Source organism: Oncorhynchus mykiss, chromosome 15 (assembly GCF_057628025.1).
Source record: "Oncorhynchus mykiss isolate SJ-2025 chromosome 15, ASM5762802v1, whole genome shotgun sequence".
In the NCBI taxonomy this organism is placed as follows: domain Eukaryota; kingdom Metazoa; phylum Chordata; class Actinopteri; order Salmoniformes; family Salmonidae; genus Oncorhynchus; species Oncorhynchus mykiss.
Window position 1 is genome coordinate 27,613,464 of NC_143036.1, and position 27,522 is coordinate 27,640,985.

The 27,522-nt window shown below is 50.1% G+C and overlaps 1 protein-coding gene across 50 annotated transcripts in view; it reads right to left on the bottom strand.

The window, feature by feature from the left end:
• Positions 1 to 27,522, bottom strand: part of scrib (scribble planar cell polarity protein) — a 105,646-nt gene that overhangs the window by 19,731 nt on the left and 58,393 nt on the right. For 38 of the 50 annotated variants that reach the window (XM_090199751.1, XM_090199754.1, XM_090199746.1 and 35 more), the window contains exons 2-21: positions 20,274 to 20,391; positions 18,952 to 19,030; positions 16,731 to 16,820; positions 16,394 to 16,450; positions 15,890 to 15,953; positions 14,875 to 14,949; positions 14,555 to 14,699; positions 14,024 to 14,142; positions 13,690 to 13,889; positions 13,188 to 13,354; positions 12,373 to 12,503; positions 11,671 to 11,796; positions 11,194 to 11,367; positions 10,600 to 11,031; positions 8,303 to 8,365; positions 5,718 to 5,807; positions 5,438 to 5,515; positions 5,009 to 5,329; positions 2,857 to 2,937; positions 275 to 538 (exon numbers count right to left, since the gene is read on the bottom strand). In XM_090199751.1, the coding sequence (XP_090055877.1) occupies positions 275 to 538; positions 2,857 to 2,937; positions 5,009 to 5,329; positions 5,438 to 5,515; positions 5,718 to 5,807; positions 8,303 to 8,365; positions 10,600 to 11,031; positions 11,194 to 11,367; positions 11,671 to 11,796; positions 12,373 to 12,503; positions 13,188 to 13,354; positions 13,690 to 13,889; positions 14,024 to 14,142; positions 14,555 to 14,699; positions 14,875 to 14,949; positions 15,890 to 15,953; positions 16,394 to 16,450; positions 16,731 to 16,820; positions 18,952 to 19,030; positions 20,274 to 20,391 (2,874 nt within the window). The remainder of the gene's footprint in view (positions 1 to 274; positions 539 to 2,856; positions 2,938 to 5,008; positions 5,330 to 5,437; positions 5,516 to 5,717; positions 5,808 to 8,302; positions 8,366 to 10,599; positions 11,032 to 11,193; positions 11,368 to 11,670; positions 11,797 to 12,372; positions 12,504 to 13,187; positions 13,355 to 13,689; positions 13,890 to 14,023; positions 14,143 to 14,554; positions 14,700 to 14,874; positions 14,950 to 15,889; positions 15,954 to 16,393; positions 16,451 to 16,730; positions 16,821 to 18,951; positions 19,031 to 20,273; positions 20,392 to 27,522) is intronic. The other 12 variants (XM_090199753.1, XM_090199755.1, XM_090199744.1 and 9 more) reach the window with 1 other exon arrangement.

The window sequence follows — 27,522 nt, forward strand, 5'->3', positions numbered from 1 at the left end:
GTCAATGGAACAGACTCCACTTCTTGGTATTATTCACTCAGTGAATAATACAGCATTTCACTGGGCCCCACTAAAACATCCTAGCATACAGTATTTAACTTAGGTTAGGACTAAGTCTTCGTACCGTGCGCCATCGTCTCTGGAGCTGGAGAGCAGTTGAGATAAAGGCCAAATGAGAAGGCATTAAAACTGGAATAAATCTTAAGGTCCTTCGTGGTAACTAACCACCACCCTCACCACACTGTACCATCTTCCCTCTCTCCCTCAGTCTCACCTCGATGGGGTACTCGTCCTGCAGCGGCCGGCTCAGGTGGGTCCCGTGGGGCGAGTCGTCGTTGCCCTCCTCCTGATCGGGCGAGTCGGAGGGCTCTGGGGGCGGGGGGGAGTGGGCACGGGCGCGGGACAGGCCCGGGGAGCCCCCTGCGGTGCCCGGCTCGGCCTGGTCGCGCTCCACCAGGAGGGCGATGGTGGGGGAGGTGCCGGTAAGCAGCGCTACTGCCTGGTCATGCCTGGCCTCTGTCATGTCTACACCATTGATCTGAATCCAACGGCACAACCAATGAGGGCGGGAATCAGTAGGCTGACTGACCAACCACAGTGTGTGACACTCAGGTCTGGAGGCTCGGTGAGGGCGGACAGCCATGTGTTCAGACTCAAGTCATTACGGAGTAGACGAACATCACGTTGCCATAAAGCTGCAAATCATCACTAAAATAACTGTCTCAATCATCGCTCAATATAGTACATTGAGATGTTCCGTACCAAAGCAAACCTGAGTGTTTGAGTGCATGTGTGTGGGTGAGAACTGAAGACACCAGGAGCCAACACCCATACAGCAGAAGGGAGGCAGTTCGGAGAGAGAGGGAGGAGCAGAGGAGAGAGGAGAGAGAGGGAGGAGCAGAGGAGAGAGAGGGAGGAGCAGAGGGCAAGCTAGCAGAGAGGAGCTTCTCCTGGGAGCTACAGTAGGAGAAACCCTTTCGCCAATATTCCAAATCTCAAAAAGTCTCAAAAAGTAGTCCTAAAAGTCCTGTCAACGCAATATACTATATTTAAGTCTTTGGCCAACCAGACTTATGTCCATACTATCCAGTTGCCTCGCTCACTGAAAAACACAGAGGGCAACATCATATGATGACTGCCAAATGGGCTGATTGAGTCAGCAACGCCACGCAGCGTCGTTAATACTTCTCTACAGGGCCGAGTGATACAGCTCCATCTCAGTACTGCTCCTAGACCTGGTCTTAAGCTGCAGAAATAGTCAACTATCCTATTACTTTGCAGGGGGAATTTGAGGATGGATTGCAGTCTGTAAACTTACATAAACGAGGTCCTGAGTGATTGAAGAAAAAGTGGCTGATTGGTCCAAGTGACAAACAGAAGCCAGCGCTGACCATACAGTACCGGCTCTTACCATTGGCTGATATGCTTACTGTGGCTGCCGCTATGGCAATACATGCGGTTACCACGTCCCAGAGGTTCCCCCCCCCCCCCACCACCACACCCAACAGGCAAGGAGACGCATTGTGCATTAGTGGCCATGCAGAGAGAGAGAAGGAGGGGTGGCGAGAGCGCGAGAAATGGAGAGGGGGGAGAGAAAGAAAGAGTACAAGAGAAGCAGAGAGTAGGTAGAAACAGAATCATTCATGGAGCCATTTTATGACCCCCCCCCTCAAATAGGAGGAGGGAGAATAGGATTTGGGAGAGAGAAAGCGGAACGGTTATGATTCAGAGAACGAGACAGGAGTAGCCATAGGAGACGAGGCCACCACACCGCACACAAACGTGACTGAGGTTAACAAATGTTGAGATTGAATGAATCGAGATTGGTTCAGGAAAAAAAACTATAGAAAAGCTGGGGGAGCCTGCACAAAATCATATCAAGGCCCTCTCTTTGCAGCCAATGGACCATGGTCATTTGTATGGGCATGAGGGTACATGCAACTCTGGCAAGACCGTGCTACAGAATGAGAACACCACTACGATGCCAAAGAAAAGAGGCACGCAGTGAAGCAGCATGCAGCAGGAACCTTGGCTTCAGCTGTCAATCACATACATATCAGCTTAGGTCACGTTAGTCCAGCCGCTGCGTCCCAAATGGTTCCCTATTCCCTATGTAGCGCACTGCTTTTGACCAGAGCCCACAGGGAATAGAGCGCTATTTGGGACACAGCCTAGATGGGCTGGCAGCAGCGGCACAGGACAAGCAGAGGCCCAACTCTCTCAAGTGGGATGAGCGTTAGTTGTCATTGTAGTGGTGTTTGTTTTGGAAGGAGCAACCGGTGTGTGCGCGCTTGGTTGTCAAACGTGTGTGTGCTTGCTTGGTGGTGTTTTGCAGGAAGTTGACACGGACCGAACCCAAGTTAGTCCAATTCATCTTAAGACAGGACTAGACTCGGGGATCATAACAGTGTGAAGCGGAATACTTTGCTGCAGTAAGTGTTGCATGATCCCTTCACTAAAAGTGAACTAAATGGAAGAACAGGGGTGGGAAAGAGTTGTCTTATACTACGGCAGTAGCTGATCAAAACCATCCGTCCCAGTTTCAAAAAGAACAGGCAGCCTTCATTTCAACATAGTTGAATGCACTCACTATGCAGTAAGTCACTCTGGAAAACAGTGCTTGCTAAATGACCAAAATGTGTATGTTAACAGTTCAACTGAAACATTGGCATGAAAAACCAAAGAATTTAAATGAAGACAGGAGGATGGGGGTGAGAGAGAGAGGAGAGAGAAAAGCATTGGTGAGGTCCCAAATGGCTCTATTCCCTGGTCAAAAATAGTGCACGACACAGGGAATAGGATTCCATTTGGGACGGCTCCGTGGGGCTAAAAACAGAGGAGTGGAGCAGTACTCACCGTGATGACCCTGTCCCCGACGCGGAGCGTGCTGTCTCGGTGGGCCGCCCCTCCCTCTGCGATTCGGGAGATGTAGATCCCCTGAAGAGACGGACAGGAGACAGGAGACCGATCATAATGCGACGCCCTTCGGTTTAACCTACAGTGACGTGTCTGGTAGCTGTGTACCTGGTCACCCAGGGAGGGTAGGGGGTGAGACTGGCGCAACAATGCCCTGCTAGCTGTGTACCTGGTCACCCAGAGAGGGTAGGGGGTGAGACTGGCGCAACAATGCCCTGCTAGCTGTGTACCTGGTCACCCAGGGAGGGTAGGGGGTGAGACTGGCGCAACAATGCCCTGCTAGCTGTGTACCTGGTCACCCAGAGAGGGTAGGGGGTGAGACTGGCGCAACAATGCCCTGCTAGCTGTGTACCTGGTCACCCAGGGAGGGTAGGGGGTGAGACTGGCGCAACAATGCCCTGCTAGCTGTGTACCTGGTCACCCAGAGAGGGTAGGGGGTGAGACTGGCGCAACAATGCCCTGCTAGCTGTGTACCTGGTCACCCAGGGAGGGTAGGGGGTGAGACTGGCGCAACAATGCCCTGCTAGCTGTGTACCTGGTCACCCAGGGAGGGTAGGGGGTGAGACTGGCGCAACAATGCCCTGCTAGCTGTGTACCTGGTCACCCAGAGAGGGTAGGGGGTGAGACTGGCGCAACAATGCCCTGCTAGCTCCATCACTGCCAGTCAAGTCTATTCTGGGATGGCGGTTACCACAGGGTCAGCAGGGGATGTCCCGTAACGACTACTTCACACAGCCAGGACAAAATATAGCCTTGCACGCTTATATTCACGGTCACTAGTCTAATGCTGCTCTCAATAGTTGGCTTGGGCTTGTTCAGAAGTATTTCTGTGGTGGTTGTGAGCACAAGAACACCATCATGCCTTTTTATTACACTCCACTACCAACAACTACGCAAACAAATCCAATATTTAGCTGAAAAGGTATACAAAATATTGAGAGGTCGCACTCAACAAAAATGGTAATAATGATATTCTACTGCAGTAAAACAAAGTTCAGAGGTGGCTAAGGCTGCAGACCAGTAACACCTCATGGACAACAGAGTCGCCGACCTCGCGGTGACACGGAGACCTCCAGTCCCTTTGCCTGAAGAAGAGAGTTCCACGAGCTGCAAGGATGACCAAACTCCTCGTTGGACTCACAAACGAGCAAGTCAAACTTTGTCACATGCGCCGAACACAACAAGGGTAGAGTTAACCGCCAAATGCTTACCTACAAGCCCTTAACCAAACAGCGCAGTTCAAGAAGAGTTAAGAAAAATATTTACCAAGTAGGCTAAAGTAATAATAAAAAGTAACACAATAAGAATAACGAGGCTATATAACAGGGGGCACTGAGTCAGTGTGCGGGGGTACAGGCTAGTTGAGGTCATTTGTACATGTAGGTGGGGGTGAAGTGACTATAATTAGATAATAAACATGTACACGTGCAGACAAAGTGCAGGCCTACTCCTAGCCCGCCTCAACAGAGACCATCTTGATCCCTTCCAGAAAAGGCACAACATAACTTACAGACTCCAGCGGTGAACGTGCGTCTCAGTTCCTGTCCGTGGCGTCTCCCTGGGCTGTGGGGGTCTGTTTGAGAGCCGTAACGCACAGGACATGTAGCCAATGCGGTGGCCCCCCAAAAAATAACCACATCCCAGTTACACAGGACCTATCATGTGTCAAGGCTCGCTATTTATACATGTCTCCTTGGCGATGGCTGTAAAACGTCTGGAGTGGAAAAGTGGCTGTCAGAATGATGGAAACCTTGGAGGGGTTGAAGGCTATGACGGGGCATTAAACAGAAATAGGTAGGAAACGTACCACTCCTGACTAGACTTCTCCCTCTAATGCTGTAGCTACTGCAGTTAGAGGGTGCCGTTGGCTTGTGATGTGGGACAACCTGACACCACACACACACACCACACACGGTGTTTCACCACGAAGGGATTAAATATTCATCAGGGATGAAACAATGCCCAATATTCCTCCACCACACGACCTAGATATGGAAACTCTACGGCATGTCTCACTGTGTCTGCTGTACATTCAGCAGGTACGTGTGTGACTCTGTGTCTGCTGTACACTAAGGACGCGTGTCTCTCTCACCAAGTCCCCCGTGCGGTAGGCTGTGGAACCCTTGCCCCCGGCGATGCTGAAGCCCAGGCCCTTGTCGTTGCGGACCAGGCAGGTAGACCGCCTGTGTCGGGGGCCTGCGGGGGAGCTGGCCTCCATGCAGAAGGGCAGCCCGCTGGCCCGTCTCTCCCGGGGGAAGTAGTCGTCCTCGGGCCTCAGCGGCGTGGTGGTGATGGCGTTCTCCGGCTCCACCATGTGCTCCCGGATGACGCTCATGGAGACGGCGGTGCCCGAGCTGCGCAGGGCTTCCACCGCCGTGTGGTGCTCGGCACCCTGGAGGGCCACGCCGTTCACCTGAGAGGGAGGGAGCGGAGACCATGGTTCACATGGCTCTCTCTACAGTCAAAAGGCCTGTTCATGTAGACCATGAATGCAACATCTTATCGTGCATGCAGACTTTACCTCGAGAAGTTTGTCTCCCACTTTGACCCCAGCCCGGGCTGCAGGTCCATCCTCAGACACCCTGGAGATGAAGATGCCCTGGAGGGACAGACAGACAGACTCTCGTACACAGTCACAAGGCCCAATAGGTCCGCGGAATAGGAAAGCGTCCCAAATAGTACAATGTTCCCCATGTAGTGCACTACTTTTGAACCGGGGCCCTGTAGAGCAGTAAATGGGGAATATGGAACGCAGCCCATCTGTACATTTAGGAGTGTTCACAGCTGTCCTCGGCCCTCACCTCATCATCCCCCTTATAGGGTGTGGATCCCTTTCCTCCGGCTATGCTGATGCCCAGACCCCCAGTTTGCCGTAGAATGGTCAGGTTGTGCTGGAAATGGAGGAGAGGGGGTCAGCGCAATGAGTGGAGACGCCCCCATACAACAGCCCTATCGTCAGATAGATAGGCTGGGACAAGAGGGAGGACTGCGGCATTGACACAGACAAGACAAGACAGGGGCTACTCTGGTCTCGGGGCTAAACTCAACTCAAGTGTATGTTGAATGAGGGGGAATAAACAAGAGCGTGTTGCCTTGCATCTCACATTGCAGAGTAGCTACATTGACTTATCAAAAGGCTTCCATTTTGCCGTTGAAACAGGAAGAAAGCAGTATCATTAAAACAAGTAGTACAAAACTAATTACCCATCATATCACAATGCATTGACATTAGCCCAAAGACACACAGTGACAACAGGACAAACATATTCCTCTGGACATAAAAACAGTTTCAGACACTAGCACGGAGGTGTGTATTTGAGGAGGGGGCTGTATGTAACACAATACTATGTCATGGAACAGTCACAACGGGGAGGGGGGGGGGGTTACACACGAGACACTACGAATCATAACATGTATGGGTCTGAACTGGGTGTGTGAATGCTGTCTGCGCAAGCCATGCAGAGTGGGGGGGTGGGGTGAAAGATAAGTGGGAGCGAGAGAGGAAAGAAAGAGTTGAGTGAAAGTGCTGCGTTGGTGGGGGGTGGGGGAGGTAGCGGAGGGTGATTCCGTTGGGTCGTCAACGACGACAAGGCTCCGTTCTCTCACAAACTCGTTGTCACCGTCGCAAAATGCAAACACGGGCACATGACGCACATGCCAACCAATCCACAGGCATCCTCACCAGAAGTGCAGTCACTCACCAAGGATTCCTCCATAAATCAGAGCCACACAATCACTCCATTATGAACACGGTTACATCTTTGAAGGTAATTTTAACCAAATGGATGATCAAAAATAATTTTATGCCATTACGGAGGTACATACCACCAACAAAATCACCAAAATGATGGAATTTCTCGTGGAAGAATGGTGTTGCCTCCCTCCAATAGAGTTCCAGAATCTATGCCAAGGTGCATTGAAGCTGTTCTGGCTCGTGGTGGCCCAACGCCCTACTTTGACTAACAATGTTACACTAGCGTATACACTTACGTTATACTGGGGAAACAGTTGTTTCCATAGCTAGGGCAGACAGTGAGGACTTGTGAAGAGCAGAATCAAGAACCTCGGCATAATCAAGACAGTTGCTTTGTGAGACGGTGTTAAAGTTCACATTCAGCCATTGTTCCGTAAATATCAGCTGAAAAGAACCAGTTGGGCTTTGACCCCAAGTGAGAGCAGGTCTGCTGGAGTCATGGCCCAGAGACACGGGTGCCAGCCCGCATAGACGGAAATAGAAAAGTCTGAGCCTTTTGGGTAAAACACGGGGTTAAATCCTGAATGGAAATGCACCCAGGATGTCGACGTTTCCTTCATTTTGGCAGTTACCTGTAATGCTAACACTCAAATGGCAACATCCTATCATTTCAAAATGAAGATTAATATATTTAATACAGAAATAAAAATATCCATCCCAAACAACCAAATACCATCGTATTTACTGTGTCAGGTGCTTCACACATCCTTGGTGTCTCTATTGAATGTTAAGTTCTGAACAGAACTGATAAGCTGCTCGGTGGTTCTTGAGCTATTCATCAGAGCAGATCATTGAGCAAAGCGCTTACACTCTGGACTGAAATCACCGTACAGAGCCAGGCGGAGTCCCAAATGGCATCCCATTCCCTACATAGTGTGCACGATATAGGGACTAGGGTGCCATTTGAGACGTAGCCCCGGAGTGTTTCTTTGTCATACGTTGATAGGTGGACGGTGTGGTACCCGTGGAAACGGCTGGTTTTGGCATACCATTCAACTGTTATTTCACGATGCACATGTACTCACAAAAAGGTAGGCAACTATTTTAGATATCTATTAGAAGACACACTTGTCCTGGTTAGAAGTTCCATCTGTGAGGGCCAGATCCCTGCTAGTGCCTGGTGAGAAACTAAAACCTGAAAGAAGACAGACCTCCTCCATCACAGACAGCAGCACAAGCAGCCCATTCACTCCAGGGCCTCTCAGCCTGAACAGGGGGATGAAGAAGAGGAGAAGAAGAAGAGGGAGGGGGGGGGCGAGCCACAGCGTGGTAGAACCCGACAATGGGGTAAGGACGTCATAGAATGGTAACCACAGATTTGCCCCAGAGAGAATCTGCCCACATTCGTATAACCTTATAGTTACAGATATCATTTGAATCCTAAAACCCTGTCCATTTTGGTCCCCTTCAAGTTCTGTTAGTCCGCTTCGAGTTCTATCACGCTGGTGGTCCAATGGAGAGTTGTGGTGAGCATTTCCCTGGCGATTGGCTTGGATTAATCATGGATTTTTGTGGGCTGTTTTTCAGTTCCCCTCTGAGAGCCAGCGGGTGGGTGAATGGGTGAGTGAGTGGGGGAATGAGAGAGAGAGGGGGAGGAGTGGATGGATGGAGTGAGAGAGAGTAAGTACAGACCTCTTCCTCCTCAATTCGAGCAGGCTCAATCAGCAGATTATTGACTTGATCAAATGACACCCCCTGTTAGGACAGGAACCAGCGAGAGGCATGCGGATTAGTGAGGCCAAAATAACTAAATATGCACACAAGCATACTCCAACCAAAACAAAATCGGATAAATCAAAAACAGAACAACGCACACACACACGCATACAAACACGTCAAAGAACAGTAACACACACAAACACACACTCAGCCACAGGGATAAACCCAAAAAGGTCATATCCACTATCTTGTAGTGGTTGAACTAGGGACTACATTTGATATGGCCAATTTCATCGCCAGTTGAGGTCATTTGAACAGTGGCAACATCGGTCACACACATCACTCACTCCCCAGCCACCAGAAGCGGAAGCAGGCAGGGGTGGAAACTCGAGACCCAGGATGAGGTGAGTTACAGGCCACACGGGGAGGGCAGCTTGTGTTCAGAAAGAGAAGCGGGGGAAAGAAAGCAGTGGCTCCCAGCTCAAAGTTCCCTCCAGCCTATAGACAGACACCACAGGAAACCCTGTTCCCCTTTAAAGTCATTTCATTTATACACTTCTACTGTGCAGCAGTCGTTTTTCAGATTGATTACAAACATGATTGACAAGTACTATTAAAAAAACAAAAACAGGAATCAGATCATTATATCCAAACACGTCAAACAAAAGGCTTTGCATGTACTCCAAGTGATTGTGTTTGCAGGGCTAAAAAAGGTGACAGCCTCACACAAAATAAATTGTGAAAAGCCATTGGTGTGTTTCCCTTCAACGTCCAATCTGCAGCAAAATGGTGAGGGATTGATCCATGCTGTAGGTGTACATTTAGCAAAAAGCGGTTTGTCTGGGTCTCAACATTTCCACCTCGGCCAAGAGAAATTCTGGATGGTCGGTAGACAATCAGGCACCACACACAGACATACACGCCTCCATCATTCAATGTACATTAGTTAGCAGCGCTAGTGGTGATTACGATTAATAATCCATTTGAATACAATAGTCGTCTTGCCGAGTCATACACTTCAAGGGCCACATCCACACACTCTCACTAACACACAAATGTAGGAAAGCAGGTAAGGGAAAGTTCATTAACCAATTAAAAACACAACAGCAGACAGCAAATGATACGGAGAGAAGCATAGTACTGAGGTGGGCAGACAGAGGCATGGTGAAGGAGGCCAGCAGGAGGCCAGCAGGAGGCCAGCATAGGAGTCTAGTGCACAGCTGACGGGGTTGGGGATTCATCCTCTTCACTTTTTACTAAGCAGATTTGATGGGTATTATTGATAAGTAGTCCTTGAGATGCTCAGAGGAGCCACAAGAGGGAGCTCCACTCTGGAGCAGTCCGGGTAGTGTGTGGATAAAATAATATGCGTTTGTCCAAAATGGCACCCTATTCCCTATAGTGGTATTGTGTACTACTTTTGACCAGGGATTAAGGAGACATTTGGTAGCCGTTGACTAAAGGAGTGAAACGTGTCCATGTCCGAAGCGTTTAAACAACTGCCGCCTGATTTGGTGCGAGCTGGTTGTCCGTTCGTAAAAACCGTCGGTGTCTGACGACATTTACAAACGTTTATCAAATGCTGTTAATGAGAAAGTCCACTCGTTAGTTGTGTCTTTTACCAAGTTACTGTCTGTGAACGTAAGAACAGAACCTGCTTGTGTGGGACAGAGAGAGCAACGTAAAAGCACTAGTGCAAAAGCCATAAGACAGCTCCCGGCAAACATCCCCGGCAAACATCCCCGGCAAACATCCCCGTATCCATTGGTTTGTTTTTCCTATGCACAGCAACACGGCATGCAATGTCATCTCCTATATCCGATCCAGCGCCAGCAGTCCAGACCGAATGCAGGTTGCATGGTGACAGATCGACGGGGAGCTTCTATGCACTTGCGTGTCTAGGGGGGTGCATAGAGGCAAGCTGCAGGCCAGTAACACGTCAGCGTGAAGAGACAAGGTGCAAGAGCTTCATTCAACTGTCAGCTTCACGGGGCAAAACGCAAAAGGAAAAACTAGTCCCGTGGTTGTCCTGGCTAATTTGAAATTGGGATACATGGTTAGGGCGTGGAGTGTCGCGTGACCAGCTGACCGCTGTTACTCTAGTCAAGTTATCAGAAAAAAACATGAAGCCCTGAACACGATAGCTGCATGATATGATAGTATGTGCGTTTCAGTTTTGTACAACTAGTCATTATAGACTATGTTCATATTGTAAACATGTGTTCTCTACCCCCCCCCCCCCACCCCAGCCCACCACGAGCCCAGGTTACCTTGACCGGCTGCAGGGAGGAGTTGGCATGAAGCAGACTCCTATCCTCCAGCTCTGACTCTTCTATCCTGTTGTGGCGCTGTGGAGTTACCATACACTCCTCCCCTTCCTCCTCCTCATCCTCCTCCTCCTCCTCCTCCTCCTCCTCGGGGGCAGTGTGGTGCGAGGCTGGGTGTTGAGCCAGGTGAGCGTCGGGGCTGAAGCCCTGCAGTAACGCGGCCACCGCCTCCGGTTTTGGCAGCTTGGTGATCTTGAAGTGCTTCTTGTAGTGCGGCGTGTCTTTCCTGATCAGACGCTGCTTCTCCGTAGGGAACTGGGGCCTCTGTTGTTCCTCTTCGTAGCTGTGTGGGACCCCATCCTCGCCCTCCTCATCGTCGTCACCATTCTCGTCCCCACCCCGGTACATGGGCTCCTCTGCAAAGTGCACCGTGGGCTGGTGGGAGAGGGGATGGTGTGAGTGAAGGGAGAAAGAAAGAGGAGGAGGGAAGGGATTGTATTCAAGACGAGGACATCTCTCATTAATTGACCTGACCAGGAGAAAGTGTATAAACCAGGGTACATAGTTTTTCCTGGCTGTCATAGTAGTGAAACTCACCTCTACGTACTCCACCTCCATCTCATCTAGCACCTCCACCTCCTGGGGGCCACGCCCACCCACCAGGTCTGTGGTCATCAGGCCCCGCCTCTCTTCGTGGGAGTTAGCCGAGGCCGTGCTGTTGGACGCCGCAGAGTTGTGGCTCTGATTGGACAGATCGCTCAGCCGCTTCTCCTGCAACCACCAATCACACGGGCGGAATGGGAAAAACAGAATCCTGGATTGGTGACCAACAGGTAACACTCCGATGCTGTCAGAACGTTACACAATGACCCAGAAAGAACCCACGTATTACTTGGGACATGCTTTACTTTGTGTACGTGCGTGTCCCAAATGGACCCTGGCCAAAAGAAGTGCACTATAAAATGGTCAATAGGGTGACATTTAGGACGCAGACTTTTATTTATATTTGTGCTCGTGGATCTCAAGTACGGTGCCATGTAGGATGTCCTGTGGCGTGTCGGTGATGTGTTGTACCTCAGCACCAGGGGACTCCGTCTCTCCATCCGCTCTGGAAGTGTAGGCCTCGTTCCTCCTCTCCTCAATCCCTTTCTTCATCACCTTCAGCTCACTGTGGTGTGGTGTCGCCCGCCGCTGGAGACCCTGCACACACGCACCAGTAAACTCCCCAGACTGACAGTCCGTCGACAGACCACCAATTACAGACAGTCCTCAGGCAAACAGTAAATCAAGGCCCAAGGACAAAGTAGGACCGACTTGTGACGCTGCTGAAACAACGACTGATTGTCTGACTGGACGCCCTCTCCGTCATGTTACTTTCACCTGACGCCCTGTCAGATCAGAGGTCACAGTGGGAAAGGAATGGACAAGGAAGCGAAGTTGAGAGCCAGCCATCGAGTGCTTCACTTTAGAAGGTGTTGGCTCGCGCAGTGCAGGAGTCACGTGAACAAAGCTCGTTATCAGCGACCGGGGTTCAACCCACACGTCTACCATTCCCCACGGTTTCTCCCACCTGCCTGTATCCCCCTCTCATTTCATAACTATCCAAATAAAGTGGCAAAATAACCGACAAAATGGATTTAGAAACAGTGTATTAATTCTCTCGTTACTCATTGTGCATCATGTACTACTAGTGTCATAATTTGTCTCTCTGCATTGTTGGGAAGGGCCCAATAGGTAAGCATGTGAAAAATACAGCTGTATTTTGACTTGTCTTACCCTGCGCTCCGCGGCCGCCTCGTCATCCTCCGCCTCCTGCTTGGTGGTCTCCTCCTGGAACTGGATGACAGACACGCGGTTCAGGTTGCTGTCTGTCCAGCTGTCGTCCACACTGTTCTGGAGCAGGTTCTCTGTAGGCAGAGACCGGATCCAAGAGAGGGACTGGGTTACAAATCAAGTCGGGCCTTCCAACAACGAACAAGATTTAAAAAATGGTTTTGATGGTACATGGGATGAATGGATGTTAGGAGAAGTGATGGTAACTAAATCTGGGTTGAGCGCGACAGGAGAGCGAGGAGGACTCTGGGTTATAAACACAGGCTACGCTTCCAATAGATAACATTAGATGACAGCAGGATAGATGAGCATCGTCACTGGACACAAACGGTCATCGTTATGGAGTTAACGGGCGTTACTGGCCTGCTACGTTAGACGAGTAACTGTGACCAATCGCCAGACGCTCCTATTCACCTCAATGAGACCTTGGCGTAAGCGGCACGGGTCCCGGACTGGGTTTTTATTTTCAAGATCTCGACGCACGGCTCACACCCGAGAACAATTGATCAAGTGGCTTTTGCGCTCTGCTCACGCTGGTCAAACGTTACACTTCCAGCGTAGCAGGTGAAACGCCTACCGTGCAGCCCTTTATGTGAGACGAAGTGAAGGAAAGAGGACATGCAGAGAGAGAGTGAAGAAAGAGGTAAAGAAAGTCTGTAAATAGTGAAAAACCTAGGGACAAAGCTGAGAACAGAGGTAAGTGAGAAAGGAGGAAAGAAGGTCATGATGAAGATGACGGTGGTGTAAGGCTAACTCACCCAGGCTAGAGGAAGGCTGCTGGGGTAGCAGGTAGCAGGTGAGCACCTTCTCCCCGGTGCTCTCCTCATCCTCCGTCTGGAACTTGAGCATGGGCTGGGACTGGTTCTCTGCCAGCCACATGGCCTTCAGGTTGAGGTTGGCCAGGGCAAACGGGAGGTTCTGTAACCTGGGCACACCCACACAACACCGTCAACAACAACACGGACACAACATATGGAAAGTACTGTTCTGATTTCTAAGAACACATCCGGTGTGGCTCAGGTGGTAGAATATTGCGCTGGCAACGTCAGGACCGTGGGTTCAGTTCCTGCGGAGGCCACTCGTATGAAAATGTACGCACGCCCTGCCGTAACTCGCTTTGGAAACGGCGTCTGCTAAACGGCATATTTTACATTACTATTCAGCTGTAAGGCTTGATGAAAAAAAAGGATCAAGCGATCAAAAAGGGTCAAGAGATGGAGCGGCGATGCTAGCAACAACGCCACTGAGTAGCGGGGTTACCTGTTCCCTGCCACGTCTAGCACGTGGAGCTCGGTAGCGTCGGCCAGCTGGGCAGGCAGCTTGGCCACCCGGTTGTCCCTGAGGGAGAGCACGTTGAGGCTGGCGCAGCCGCCCAGCTCATCGGGCACGCCGCCCAGCCGGTTGCGGTCCGCATTCAGATTGGTCAGCTTCTTCAGCTTGCCCAGCGAGCGAGGCAGAGTCTACAGAATTAAACATTTACACATTTCATGAATATTAAAAAGAACGCATCTCAAGGGGGTTGTTAAAAGGCAAATGAACTGTACATTTGTTCTGAACCAAAAGAAACTTGGTTATAAACGCAGTGGTTCGGTACCTGTAAGAGGTTCTCGGTCAGCACGAGTTCCGTCAGGTTCTCACACTCCCCTATGGAGTCGCTCAGGTGGGTCAGTCGGTTCTGGTCCACTTTCAAGATGGACAGCTGCTTCAGAGAGCCTGGAGAAACAACAAACAGAGTCAGACGGGTGGTATTCATCGCAGCAAAACGTTTTGTAACGGAAAATGAAAACGTGTTTATTGGACGAGTTCAGGACCCCTTCGAAGTCAGTTATTGTCTGTCTGGTTCATAATGAACATGAAGGTTTCATGTCAGTTAACTACTACTATTTCCCCAATAGGGGGCAGTGTGGTTCTTCACGAGTCAAGTGCATTACCTTCAATTGCATTCAGGCAACGATAATGTCCACGGGACTACTTATTGGTAAAAAAGCAGACACCTTGGCAAAGTACTTTTTAAAAAAAAGTTCAGTTTGACAATGAAGCTACTGTGTAAACCAGAGGCACTGTACAAAAGGGACAGAATGTCATCTGTTCATCTTTTCTCCCTCCCTCCTTGCATCCCTCTCACCAATGCTGTCAGGGACCACCTCCAGGAGGTTTTGTGTGAGCAGCAGGTCAGTGAGGGCCAGCAGGCCGCTCAGCTCCGAGGGCAACTCCTCCAGGCGGTTCTCTGACATGTCTAGACACACCAGCCTCCGCAGGTTCCCCAGCTCCTACACACACACACACACAGGCGCACACACACACACACACAGCAATGTAGTTTTTAGTGTGAACACTCACTCAAATGTATGCGATGGGTTTCATACTGAGCAACGTCTAAGCGAATAACTGAATACTGAGTCTAAGCGAATAAGATGGGCATAGATGAGCCAGGACCATACTCACTGGTGGCAATGAGGAGAGCTGGTTACGGTCCAACCACAGCTCCCGTAGCTTAGGGAGAGCACCAAGTGTGTCTGGCTGTTAGAGATAGAGGGGAAAGAGAGAGGGGAAAAAGAGAGAGAAGGTAATGTCATCGTTGCTCTGCTTTGTGACACGAGGCCAGGCGATCAGGTGTTCTGAGCCAATGCATGCTAAAGCGAGTGGGAACAAACACGAGGATCCACTTAAATATGCATCATTTGGGAAGAGAAGAGGTGGGGGTGGCTACATAACCACACATCATACGCCCCAAAATACTCCCATTCCACTCTGGGGTCCCCAAATGGCTGCGGAAGGTGGCAAGATTCAACTGAAAAAACTAACTATATATGCACACCCACACACTGTTCCTGTTGGCTATGCCCATACACCAAACAGATCAAAGCATGTTGCTATCCAAAACAAGATGGGTCCTGCTGTTCAACTTCAGGGCAATTCACTTTGAGCTCCAAAAAAAGGCATTGGGAATCAATCCCAGAGAACACAAAACCTGTAAAAATGACCCCAGACTGTATTTGAGTGATACATTACATGAAATGACTTAGCATCCCTGTCAAGGCTGAGCAGTGTACAGTATGACAGGCAGGGTTGTCAGGCGGGTAGCATGACGTCAGGTTGTTTGCTCAGCCTACGCCCTTGTCAGCTCAACAGGCACTGTTTACCCTGTCCCAATGAGAAGGCTAGCCAGGCAGGCGTTCCCATGCTCAAACAAACAGGACTCAAGGGTACAACTACGGATGAGTCCCAAATGGCACCCTATTCTCTTCATAGTGCATGAGGGCCCATAGCGCTATATATATATATATAGTACTACTATAGTACTACTACTTTTACCAGAGTGCTATGGGCCCTCGTGCACTATGAAGAGAATAGTGTGCCATTTGGGACACATCCGTAGTTGTACCCTTGAGGCCTGTTTGTTTGAGCATGGGAATATATATGTATAGGGAATAGGGTGTCATTTGGAGCTTGTTCTTACCAACACTTCCAGTTCATTGCTGCCCAGGTCCAGCTGTTCCAGTTTCACCAGAAAAGAGAGCGACCTGGATAAGAGGAACAATCAATCATAGAAACCCTGAAGTAAATGGGGACTACTGCATAGACACAGTCTTGTTGAAACACACTCAGTTTTAGAACAGATTTATAATCTATACAGAAACACATCAAGACGACGTCTGGACTGTTACAGTCAGAACCAGATAGGCTAAATCGCTAACCGTCACGCCCCAATCTCTCACACACACACACACAGTCACGACAAGCTTGTCATTCAGCCAGTCTGTCCCTATGACAACAACTGCATCGAAAGAGAAGGGAGCTACTACTGCGGTTAACTAGTGAACAGATACACTAGTGATGATTGAGGACTCCATTGTGCTTCAAATCACTAGTCATATCATCAAGGACTCCTTTTTAGGAAACAACCACCTTTGCTAGCATGAAGGGAGGCTGGGAACTATGCCAGGCTAAAGAGGGCACTTACGTGGGCAGGGACTTGAGCAGGTTCTCCCTGAGCTCCAGCGTCACCAGGTTGGCCAGGCTGCAGGAGAGAGGGAGGAGGAGAGGTTAGTCAGATGGGGCGTCTGCTGGTCCTGGTTAACTTGGCATGGCGATGGGCCTCATCCATCTGGTCACTCAGAGCAGTCAGTCTGTCTGTCTGAGAGCCCACTGTGTCATGTAATTAGGCCTGTACCAATGTCTGTCATTTTACAGAGCGAGGAGTTCAAATGTTTAGAGCAAGAAGGAAACCCGTGTCGGAGTTCAAATAGCCATTCATGCAAGGTGGTTGGTCTGCATATTTCGTTGGTGTGTGTACTTACTTTCCTATGTCGTTGGGCAGTGTCTGCAGTGACACGTCGTTGAGGGCCAGGTGGGCGAGCCCTCGCAGCTGAGTGAAACCATCAGGCAACCTAGTGATGAGAGGACAGAAGACAGGAAAACAGATGGAAAGGGAGAAGGAGTGAGCGCGAGAGGCAGGGATCGAGCGAGCGTGCGTGCCAGGGGAGGGAGGGGTCGAGCGAGCGAGCGTGCGTGCCGGGGGGAGGGAGGGGTCGAGCGAGCGAGCGTGCGTGCCGGGGGGAGGGAGGGGTCGAGCGAGCGTGCCGGGGGGAGGGAGGGGTCGAGCGAGCGAGCGTGCGTGCCGGGGGGAGGGAGGGGTCGAGCGAGCGAGCGTGCGTGCCGGGGGTGAGGGAGGGGTCGAGCGAGCGAGCGAGCGAGCGTGCGTGCCGGGGGTGAGGGAGGGGTCGAGCGAGCGAGCGAGCGAGCGTGCGTGCCGGGGGTGAGGGAGGGGTCGAGCGAGCGAGCGTGCGTGCCGGGGGTGAGGGAGGGGGTCGAGCGAGCGTGCGGGGGGAGGGAGGGGTCGAGCGAGCGTGCGGGGAGAGGGAGGGAGGGGTCGAGCGAGCGTGCGGGGGGAGGGAGGGAGGGGTCGAGCGAGCGTGCGGGGGGAGGGAGGGAGGGGTCGAGCGAGCGTGCGGGGGGAGGGAGGGGTCGAGCGAGCGTGCGGGGGGAGGGAGGGAGGGGTCGAGCGAGCGTGCGGGGGGAGGGAGGGAGGGGTCGAGCGAGCGTGCGGGGGGAGGGAGGGAGGGGTCGAGCGAGCGTGCGGGGGGAGGGAGGGAGGGGTCGAGCGAGCGTGCGGGGGGAGGGAGGGAGGGGTCGAGCGAGCGTGCGTGCCGGGGGGGGAGGGGTCGAGCGAGCGTGCGTGCCGGGGGGAGGGGTCGAGCGAGCGTGCGTGCGGGGGGAGGGAGGGGTCGAGCGAGCGTGCGTGGGGAGGGAGGGGTCGAGCGTGCGTGCGGGGGGAGGGAGGGGTCGAGCGAGCGTGCGTGCGGGGGGAGGGATGGGTCGAGCGAGCGTGCGTGCGGGGGGAGGGAGGGAGGGGTCGAGCGAGCGTGCGTGGGGGAGGGAGGGAGGGGTCGAGCGAGCGTGCGTGGGGAGGGGTCGAGCGAGCGTGCGGGGGGAGGGAGGGGTCGAGCGAGCGTGCGTGCAGGGGGAGGGAGGGAGGGGTCGAGCGAGCGTGCGTGGGGAGGGAGGGGTCGAGCGAGCGTGCGTGCGGGGGAGGGAGGGAGGGGTCGAGCAAGGGTGCGTGGGGAGGGAGGGAGGGGTCGAGCGAGCGTGCGTGGGGAGGGGTCGAGCGAGCGTGCGTGCGGGGGGAGGGAGGGGTCGAGCGAGCGTGCGTGCGGGGGGAGGGAGGGGTCGAGCGAGCGTGCGTGCGGGGGGAGGGAGGGGTCGAGCGAGCGTGCGTGCGGGGGGAGGGATGGGACGAGCGAGCGTGCGTGCAGGGGGAGGGATGGAGGGGTCGAGCGAGCCGGGGAGAGAGTGAGTGAGACGAGAACACAAGAGAAAGTAGGTAGTTTCTCAATGGCCCTTCAACATCAGCCCTTGAAGCAGTTGGAATAGCTTCCTCCCCTGCCTATACGTGTGTCCCAAATGGCACATTATTCCGTTTACTGTGCACTATTTTTGACCAGGGCCTATAGTGCACTATATAGGGAATAGGGTGCCATTTGGGACGGACACACATTATGAGGCCAGATCCATCTGACAAAGCACTCACCATCACCACTGCTGCCAACAGTTATTTTCCTATTCTATAGGAGGAAGCTGCAGCAGAGAGAGGGTTTGCCTTGTCGAGCATTCCACTTCTGTAATACCATGCTAGTTTCTGGGTCAGCGAACAGCGTACTGTTGCCTCACAAAGCCTCGTTCTCCTCCAGGCGTTTTGCTCATGTACCGTTTCGCTCATGTACATAATCTAGTACTGAGAAAGGGCCTTCTCTGAGCCTTTGACACATCTGGGCGACAACTTGAGATATAAATATATAGCAACTTGTTAAAATATTTCTTTGTCCATTTCATTGTTTGGAGTTGTTTATCGTCAAGGCCATTACGGAAATAATCACAATATGGCACAAGTATGACAATGAACTAGTGAAGTGACCCCCCCACGTATCTCAAATGATAACTTAGTATGGCCCAGACATGTCCTCAAAGGAAACAGGAAAGACAGAGACAGAGAGAGAGGTGGCCCTGGACTGATCCACTAACCTGGAGAGGGGGTTTCCACTGAAGTCTGCAATCTCCAACGCCTTGCAGAACTTAATGCTCTCGGGGATCTCAGGAATGTCTGGGGAGAGAGCGAGTGGGTGGGGGGGGGGGCACACTCAGCACCATAGACAGACAGCGGGGTCACATTCTACTTAGACCACCATTTCAGGTTCCCCTCCCTTGTAATCACTAGCAGATGGGCTGGTGATGAGGGGAGAGGGGGACAAAGAACAGGGATGGATGGGGCAGAAAAGAGGATGAAGAGAAAAGGGAAACCCCTTCACCTGTTCTCATTGACAAGACTATGATAATTGACTTATTTTTCTTACTGTACATGAGCTATTCAAGTAACAGTCAGTGTCAATGTCATCAGCCTGATAGGTACCATTTAAAATCGCTTGACGTGCGCACACACACACTCTCTCTCTCGTTGGGGGACTACATTAAGGTTGGTCTGTATCTGAACCTTAGATGTATGTATACTGCCAGAACTTGGCCCTAACCTACACAAGATATGAAATCCATGCTAGGTTTAGGAGCCTGGTCCGACACATGGAGACTGGTTAGTGTGTTACTCTCCTGGGCAATAGAACCAAGGCAGCAGTAGCTGAGCACAGATGGACTAAGTCGTTAGGCCACATCTCCCACAGCTCTTGGCTCGGCTGGCAGCCCCTGATGCAGTCGGTTTGTGGTAGCAGGACAGATGTCTCATAAACACTCCCCACTATGTGATATTTACAGCAAGGACACAGAGGGCAGCGACTACTAGGACTAAATAAAGCAGGAAACATTTGAGATCGGTTTGACATGTACGATCGAGGGCGGGATTGACTTGAGCGCCTGGCATTGGTTTCTAGGGGGTATATGTAGGGTTTAGATCCCAGATCACCTTTTCTTACATGCCCTTCTGTGTCCGTGTTTAACTACCAGGCCTGGGAAGGCCAGGAGTGAGTTGGGCCATGGGTGAGTTGAATGTGTTGTTTTCAGCTTGTTGGTACTGTACTGTCTGCCACAGAATACGTTTCTATTGGTCTATAAGGCCTGCTGGCTCGTATTTTGTGAAGCTTGTCTGCCCATGAATGCAGGTTTTAGCTCGAGGTCTTACTTTCTTGCTGGTTCTCTGAAAGTGGTGTTTGCGGTATGCTTGCCAAAGCAGCATTTGTTATTTATTAGTTGGTCGTTAAAATAATTGTCTGTTCATTGTGGTAATTTGCATGCATGGTTGCAATATGCTGGTATTGAACCTGGTTTTGACCCCAGCAGAGGGGGCCACCGACAAAGTGTGTGTGTGTGTGTGTGTGTGTGTGTGTGTGTGTCCTAACCGTTTCTGGAGATGTCGAGCTCCACCAGCTGCATGAAGTTGGCCACCTCAGGAGGGAGCCTCTGGATCTCATTGTCACTCAGGCCCAGCTTCCGCAGGTTCAGAAGTCTAAAGAAAGGCTGAACAGACACAGGGAATTACTGGGTTAGGACAACAAAAAATAGTGTTTTGAAACACGTCAGCTTTTGTTAAATAAGATCACCGACGCATTGAAAAATGCCATCAACGTTTCAGACGATGACCCCTTTCCATCGAAGCCTTCAAGTCGCTAACATATCTAAACTCCCACTGGGTTAAGACACTCTCAAAAACTGCAGCATGTATGCTAAACCCAAACAGTCAACTCAACATTTGTCAATGCGATCAAAGAGTTGGCAGGGGCACCTAAATGCAGAGGGTTGAGCTCAATCGACTGTATATCGTGCTGTTCACCAGAAGCTAGATTGTGGAACTTTTGATGCGGTGCACAATTTATCAGCATTTCTCCCAGCTCAATTTTCTCCACTCCATCAACCCCTCAAACCACACTCTGTAGACTGGCAAACCGCAGGTTGCAAACGCATGATCAGAAACATACCACTACACAAGTCCTTGTATTTTTACCAGAACGGGCCTAGCCTACAGCTTTCTTTGAACCGATTCCATCGGCATGTCCCTAAACCCCTCCTCGCGTCACTATGGCAATGGCGGACAAATAACAGTGGCTTTGGATAGGAGAGCTCTGCTCAGGCCCGGGCGGCGTTGCCAAGTATTTTCACAAGAGGCTGGTTGTTGAAAGGGTAGGGGACGGCATTCAGAACATACCTCCAGCAGGCAGGCAGCACTGGGTGGCTGGGCGGGCAGGCGGTGTGTCCTCTGCTACACGGCCTGGCAGGCAGACATAGGGAACAGGTCCCAAACTATGCAGCCATTAAATACTCAATCATCCCCGTGAGTCTGCAGCCACAGAGGGCCAGTGTCTGCCAGGGCAATGAGGGCATCACAGCAATCAAACAATGTGAAGGAACTCAGACATCCATGATTCTGAATCAGAATACCATTCCAAGTCATCAGGAGACATGGAGCCTGAACCAAAAATCGACTTTGATACACTCAACTTAATGTGACATATTGGATTTCCTTGAGTGAAAGGCATCGGTTTGTGTGTTTGACATGATTAACGTGAAAATCTTGGAAATTGCTAACTGGTTCCCACCAATCAAGGTGTTTCACAATTCCACTGCAAAACTCCTTTCTCTTAGGGGAAGTTGCATAAACGTTCTTAGGCATATCGATTGAGTGAATCGAGGGCTCCCTTTGTGCTTTGTGTTGTTGAGTTTCTGGCTGACAGGCAACAATGGAGTAGACACACAATATCTGCATCTCAAATGGCATGCTATTCCCTACATATTGGACTACTTCATAGGGCTCTGGTTGAAAGTAGTCCACTATGTAGGGAATAGGGTGCCATTTGGGATGCAAACAATATGACATGCTAGAAAACAGCTCTACAATTAAACTGCCAGAGGGAAGAATACTTCCTGTTCTCTTAGTTAGAATATATTGTATTTGGTTGGTACACCGGGTGGTGAGTTGCACTCTTTCACCAAGGAGTGTGTGCACGTGATGGAGTGTGTGTGCGTGCACAAGAGAGTGAGTAAGAGTGAGTGTGTGCATGCGTGTGTGCATGCGTGTGTGTGGCAGGGCCAGGTCTGGCAGCTGGCAGGGAGAGCCGTTGTGGGCGGCATACAGTGGCTCTGGCAGGTGAAAGGCATCAGGTGACCGGAAGAGGAAATAAGAGCTGGGGGACCATGTGAACTGCAGCTCGGGCCCAGATGGAAGACAGGCCCAGAGAGAGGAGTCACCCGCCCCTAGCATAACAGTTTACTCTAGAGCCATGGGAGAGCACCCCCCCCCTTTGTATTCTGCCAACCAACAGACAGACATTCAACAGGAGTCAACTAAGTTCATGGACACAGAGAGACACATTTGTTCAACGGTTCCCATATCAACCACATACGTCAGGACAACAGGAGACACCAAAACAGTTGAGGGGAAAGACTCCTCCATGCGAGACCATACCAATGTAGATTAAAGCTTCTTGATACGTTCCATACCTCCCTCCCCTTCCCCTCTCCGAGTCTGCGGTCCAAATGGACCCTATTCCTATGGGCCTTGGTCAAAAGTAGTGCACTACAAAAAGGAACTAAGGTACTATTTGGGACACAGAAAGTCTCTCCAGAACCCAGGTCAGTGAGGGGCAGGCTGGCCTGCCGTAATGCAATCAGTCCCGAGAACGGACGATTATGCCCCACTGACAAAGACGGCCATTCAGCCCACTGCAGAGTGGCCAGCCAACACAGCCGCATCACGGTCATACAGTCTCCTCTCTGGTGCTTCTACATAAAACGCCCATTCCCGAGTCAAGTAAAAAAAAAATTTTTTCTCCAAAACAACAACTTGAGGGAGTGTGCACATGCAGCTTTTCTGTGTTGAGCGGTTAACAAATAAATAGGTACTGCTATACGCAGAATTAAGAGTAATTAATGTAACCTCAGTGGTTGTGCAAACGTTGGGCTATATGTTTTGATTTTTAATACAAGGCTGTTTTTTTGCGCAGCCTGTAAAGAGTTTCAGTCTCTCATTCACAATTTGACAAGCACTTGATAATGCCTCAAATTTCTCGCCGGTATTCTTTTTGTGGCGGTAATGCACCCCCCCCCCCCCCAAAAAAAAACATGCCTTTTGCGGCCTGGAGTGCTGCATTGTGCCCTTCACCCTGGCAATTCGAAGTGTCTCGCATGGCTCAGTCACGTGATTGGAAACTTTCTCACAGGCTACAAGTAAAGACAGACATCAGTAGATTGATATAGGCTAGTGCTTTTGCTGTTTGTTAGGCCTAATCATCTTTTTGGCTGACAAAATGTGGACTGTTCTGCCAAGATCTTCAATATGCAGCTCAGGAACTGGAGTTGTTCCCGATGTCTGTCTTAACTTGTAGGCTCCTACAACTCTTGTAAAGAGGATTCAAATGTGCTTCATTTGTAGAAGTTATTTGGCCACTTTAGTTGTGATAGAGCGTTGGACTAGTAACCGGAAGGTTGCAAGTTCAAACCCCCGAGCTGACAAGGTACAAAATCTGTCGTTCTGCCCCTGAACAGGCAGTTAAACCCACTGTTCCTAGGCCGTCATTGAAAATAAGAATTTGTTCTTAACTGACTTGCCTAGTAAAATCAAATAAAATTCAAAAATTCATACAAACCTTATTAAAACATAAAGGACTACGGGCTAGGCTACATGAGGTGTGAGAATATGATTCAAACAAGTTCCAAAAAAAAAGGCATTGTTTCTTATGCTGGCCATCATTCACAAGTGATAAAATACATGTCATCTCTGCACTTCAATAGTGAATGGAGGACTCTTTTCCCCGTGGTTTATTGTCATGTCAGCCAGGTAGGCTATACGCCTGTGGTAAATATAAGCAATGTGCTTAATATTAGTAAAGTTGAGAAATAAATAAAATATAAAATAGCCTATAGAAAGCTGATGGGATCCTCTTTTTAGTAAAGGCCATCACTCTGTTTTCTCAAGCAATTGCATAGCCTATAGAAATGTTGCGCAACATGAGCTCATGGGCTCTCATGAAGTGTTTGATTAGATGTTCAATTACATTTGCATTGATGTCAGAGTGATTACAGGGGCAATAAAAGTGCTGTGTACCAGGCAGTTAGCAAGTTTGGTAGGATACTAATGACCATCAGCAGTATCAGAGCAGCCTAATTAGCGTGAACAAACAGTATTTGAGTACCTTCATAACTAGTGACCGCCGGTGTGGCGGTAATACGGTCCCCACAACAGCCCTAGGTAGGCCTAGATTAGTCTCAACGTTAGAACAATGAAAAGGCTCTCAAACATTGGATGAATGATGAGACTGATGTTGAAATGCCACTGACTGTACCATGCCAACCATGTTACTAGATTACTGCAGGTGTAGCCTGACTTCAACTCATTGTGGAGTCAGTCAGTGAGACCTGGCCACCCATGAGGCCGATTACAGAGAATTGCTTGGATGATGTATACGAGAGCACCCCACAGGAGCAGTGTGTGTGTGTGAGTAGTGACAAGTAGCACTGGGCTCTGGGAGGGTCCCATCTGCAACTCCCCAAAAACACAGCTGCAGCCTGTCTTGGCTTATCTACACCCCTCTCAGGGTTAAGGTGTGAGAGTGAGAGAGAGTCTCCTTTCTCTCAGATGGTGTTATTCCTTGAAGGCAGTCATAAAACAGCAGATTTCATTTGTACTTGTACTTCGCCAGGGTTTTCCTACTGTAGATTGACATAACTTTCCGAGCTGCGTGAGCAATTATTCACCTGCCAGTATACACACAGCCTGTACGGTTTACAGAGGCTTATTAAGGGCGGTTAGGTTAGATAGTCGCTACTGTAGGTGAGAAAGGAGAACGGTTCATGTGCATATTTGCGTGTTTATGTGTACGAGCGTCGGTTCATGGTTGGTTTTAGTGGTGTTTGTGTGTGCTGGAATAGAGCAGTAAATCCACAGGGAGAAATGAGCGTGTGTGTGTTTGTCCTGAGACCGCAAGGCCCGTAACCTACAGTGCAGCGGACGTGTGTGTGTACACACACATACACATATATATAATGGCAGTATGTTGATGATCACGGTCATTTCCAAGCACAAGTTAGCGGTGAGGTTACTTGGGAGCCCATAAGAAGAAAGCCCACACATTGAATGTATTCATTAGTGCTCACCATAGCAATGTTTTGCAACAGAAACAGGAGTTTCTTATTGGACAAATTCAGGTAGACCCTCCCCATTGTGGTCCGTTTGCTTCCTAGTGAATACACCCCAGACACAAGGGGTATACCCCAGACTTTGCCTTACACAGCCCTGACCGAAAGTGAACCACAACTAACAGAGGGAAGAGAGGGGGACAGGGACATACAGTAAGAGTGAGAGGGGTATGTGTGTTGAGTAAAGGTGTGTTGCTTAGCTGAAGCTCCATGGGACAGACAGAGGCTTCAGTGTTCTAGTCAAGTGACTCCATTTAGCCTCAAGCTGCTCTCCAATCAAACTATCACACACACACACACACACACACACAATGTGCAAAAGGCTAATGAAAAACCCAGACAGGTCTGCTGTTCTGTAGTTTCCTGTTGTTGCCCTAAAGTTATGATTCTAGAGAAACCCTAAGTCACCGTTGAGCCCAGACAAGCAATCAACATAATTTTGAGTGGAAAAACCAGAGAGATTGATTGGTTAATCTCTTTGGCAGAAACACTGACCAAATCAGTGGGGCACAGTTCAAGCAGAGTTTCTTCAACATGGGCTGAGATTGCCTTTCTGGCCTGAATTAACTAAGCGCTCAACCATCTGATCAATGGGACTACTGTACACACATTTCCAAGCTGGCTATGGGGAGGAAGGAGGAAGTGGAATTACATAGCATTGATATTATCCCTGTCAATCGCCGCCACCCCCCCCCCCCCCCCCTTAATTTTCCCCTCCGTTTCTCAACCTCTTCTTTTTTCATCAGGGAGTGGTACGGGTAGGCCTCAACACATCTACCATGCTGATCCTCAATACCGGGGCCCCTCAGAGGTGCGCGCTTAGTCCCTCCTGTACTTCCTGTTCACCCATGACTGTGTGGCCAAGTACGACACCAACACCATCATTAAGTTTGCCGACGACAACGGTGGTAGGCCTGATCACCGACAAAGACGAGACAGCCTACAGGGAAGAGGTCAGAGAACAGGCAGTGTGGTGCCAGGACAACAACCTCTCCCTCAACGTGATCAAGACAAAGGAACTGATCATTGTCTACAGGAAAAGGAGGACCGAAAAGGCGGCAATTAATGTTGACGGGGCTGAAGTGGAGCAGGTCGAGAGTTTCAAGTGCCTTGGTGTCCACATCACTAAACTATCATGATCCTAACACACCAGGACAGTTGTGAAGAGGGCACGACAACACATTTTCCCCCTCAGGAGACTGAAAAGATTTGGCATGGGTCATCAGATTCTCAAAAAGTTCTACAGCTGCACCATCGAGAGCGCTGGTTGCATCACTGCCTGGTATGGCAACTGCACGGCATCTGAGCGTAAGGCACTACAGAGGGTGGTGCATACAGCCCAGTACATCACTGGGACCAAGATACCTAACATCCAGGACCTATATACTAGGCAGTGTCAGAGGAAGTCCCAAAACAATTGTCCTAGACTCTAGACACCCAAGTCATAGACTGTTTTCTCTGCTACCGCACGGCAAGCGGTACCGGAGCACCAAGACCAGGACCAAAAGGCTCCTTAACAACTTCTACCCCCAAGCCATAAGACTGCTGAACAATTAAGCACATTGCCAACCAGAATATCTACATTGATCACCCCCTTTGCTTTCACACTGCTGCTGCACACTGTTTATCATCTATGCAGTCACTTTACAAATTACTGACTAACCTGTACCCCCACACATTGACTCGGTTGTGGTATCCCCTGTATATAGCCTCGTTATTATGTAATTTTCTTGTGTTACTTTTAGATTTTTTACTTTTGTTCATTTAGTAAATATGTGAACTATTTATTGAACTGCAATGTTTGTTAAGGGCTTGTAAGTAAGCATTTCACGGTAAAACCTGTTTTATTCGGCGCATGTGACAAATACAATTTGATTTGAGTGGAAGCCACACTGGGCGGTGTGGTCTATTGTAGTCATTCTCCTCCATCTCCTAGTTAATCCAGTGCCAAACACTACTCCACCACTCTTACTAATCACATCCTAGCTCTACACACACAGCTGGGGGTGAGGGGCTGAAAAGGGGGGAATGGGACTGGAGGGAGAGAGAAAGAGAGTCATGGGGAACAAATGCTTTTGTGATGGCCTCCTCTTTCAGGACCCCGGCTAAAGAGAAGAGCAGCTCTGGAAGGATTTGGTTGAGGGAGTAACTTGGCCAGTCACTTGAATAGGAGGCCTCATGTCATGACAACACTCATATTATTCTATACATAGCACCAGTGCAGTCTGTTGCGGTATAAACACTACTGTACTGCTGGTTTCCTTCCAGTACTACTAGAATGGTGATAACTGGGGAAAGAGACGGAGTAGAGAAACAAACCGGTTGAGGTTCCTACTGATACTGGCATGTGAAAGCATGTGTGCATCCCAAATGGCATATCCAAATCCCTACATAGTGAACTACGTTTGTAAAGTATTGCACTACAAAGGGAAAATGATACCATTTGGGACCCAGATCTTG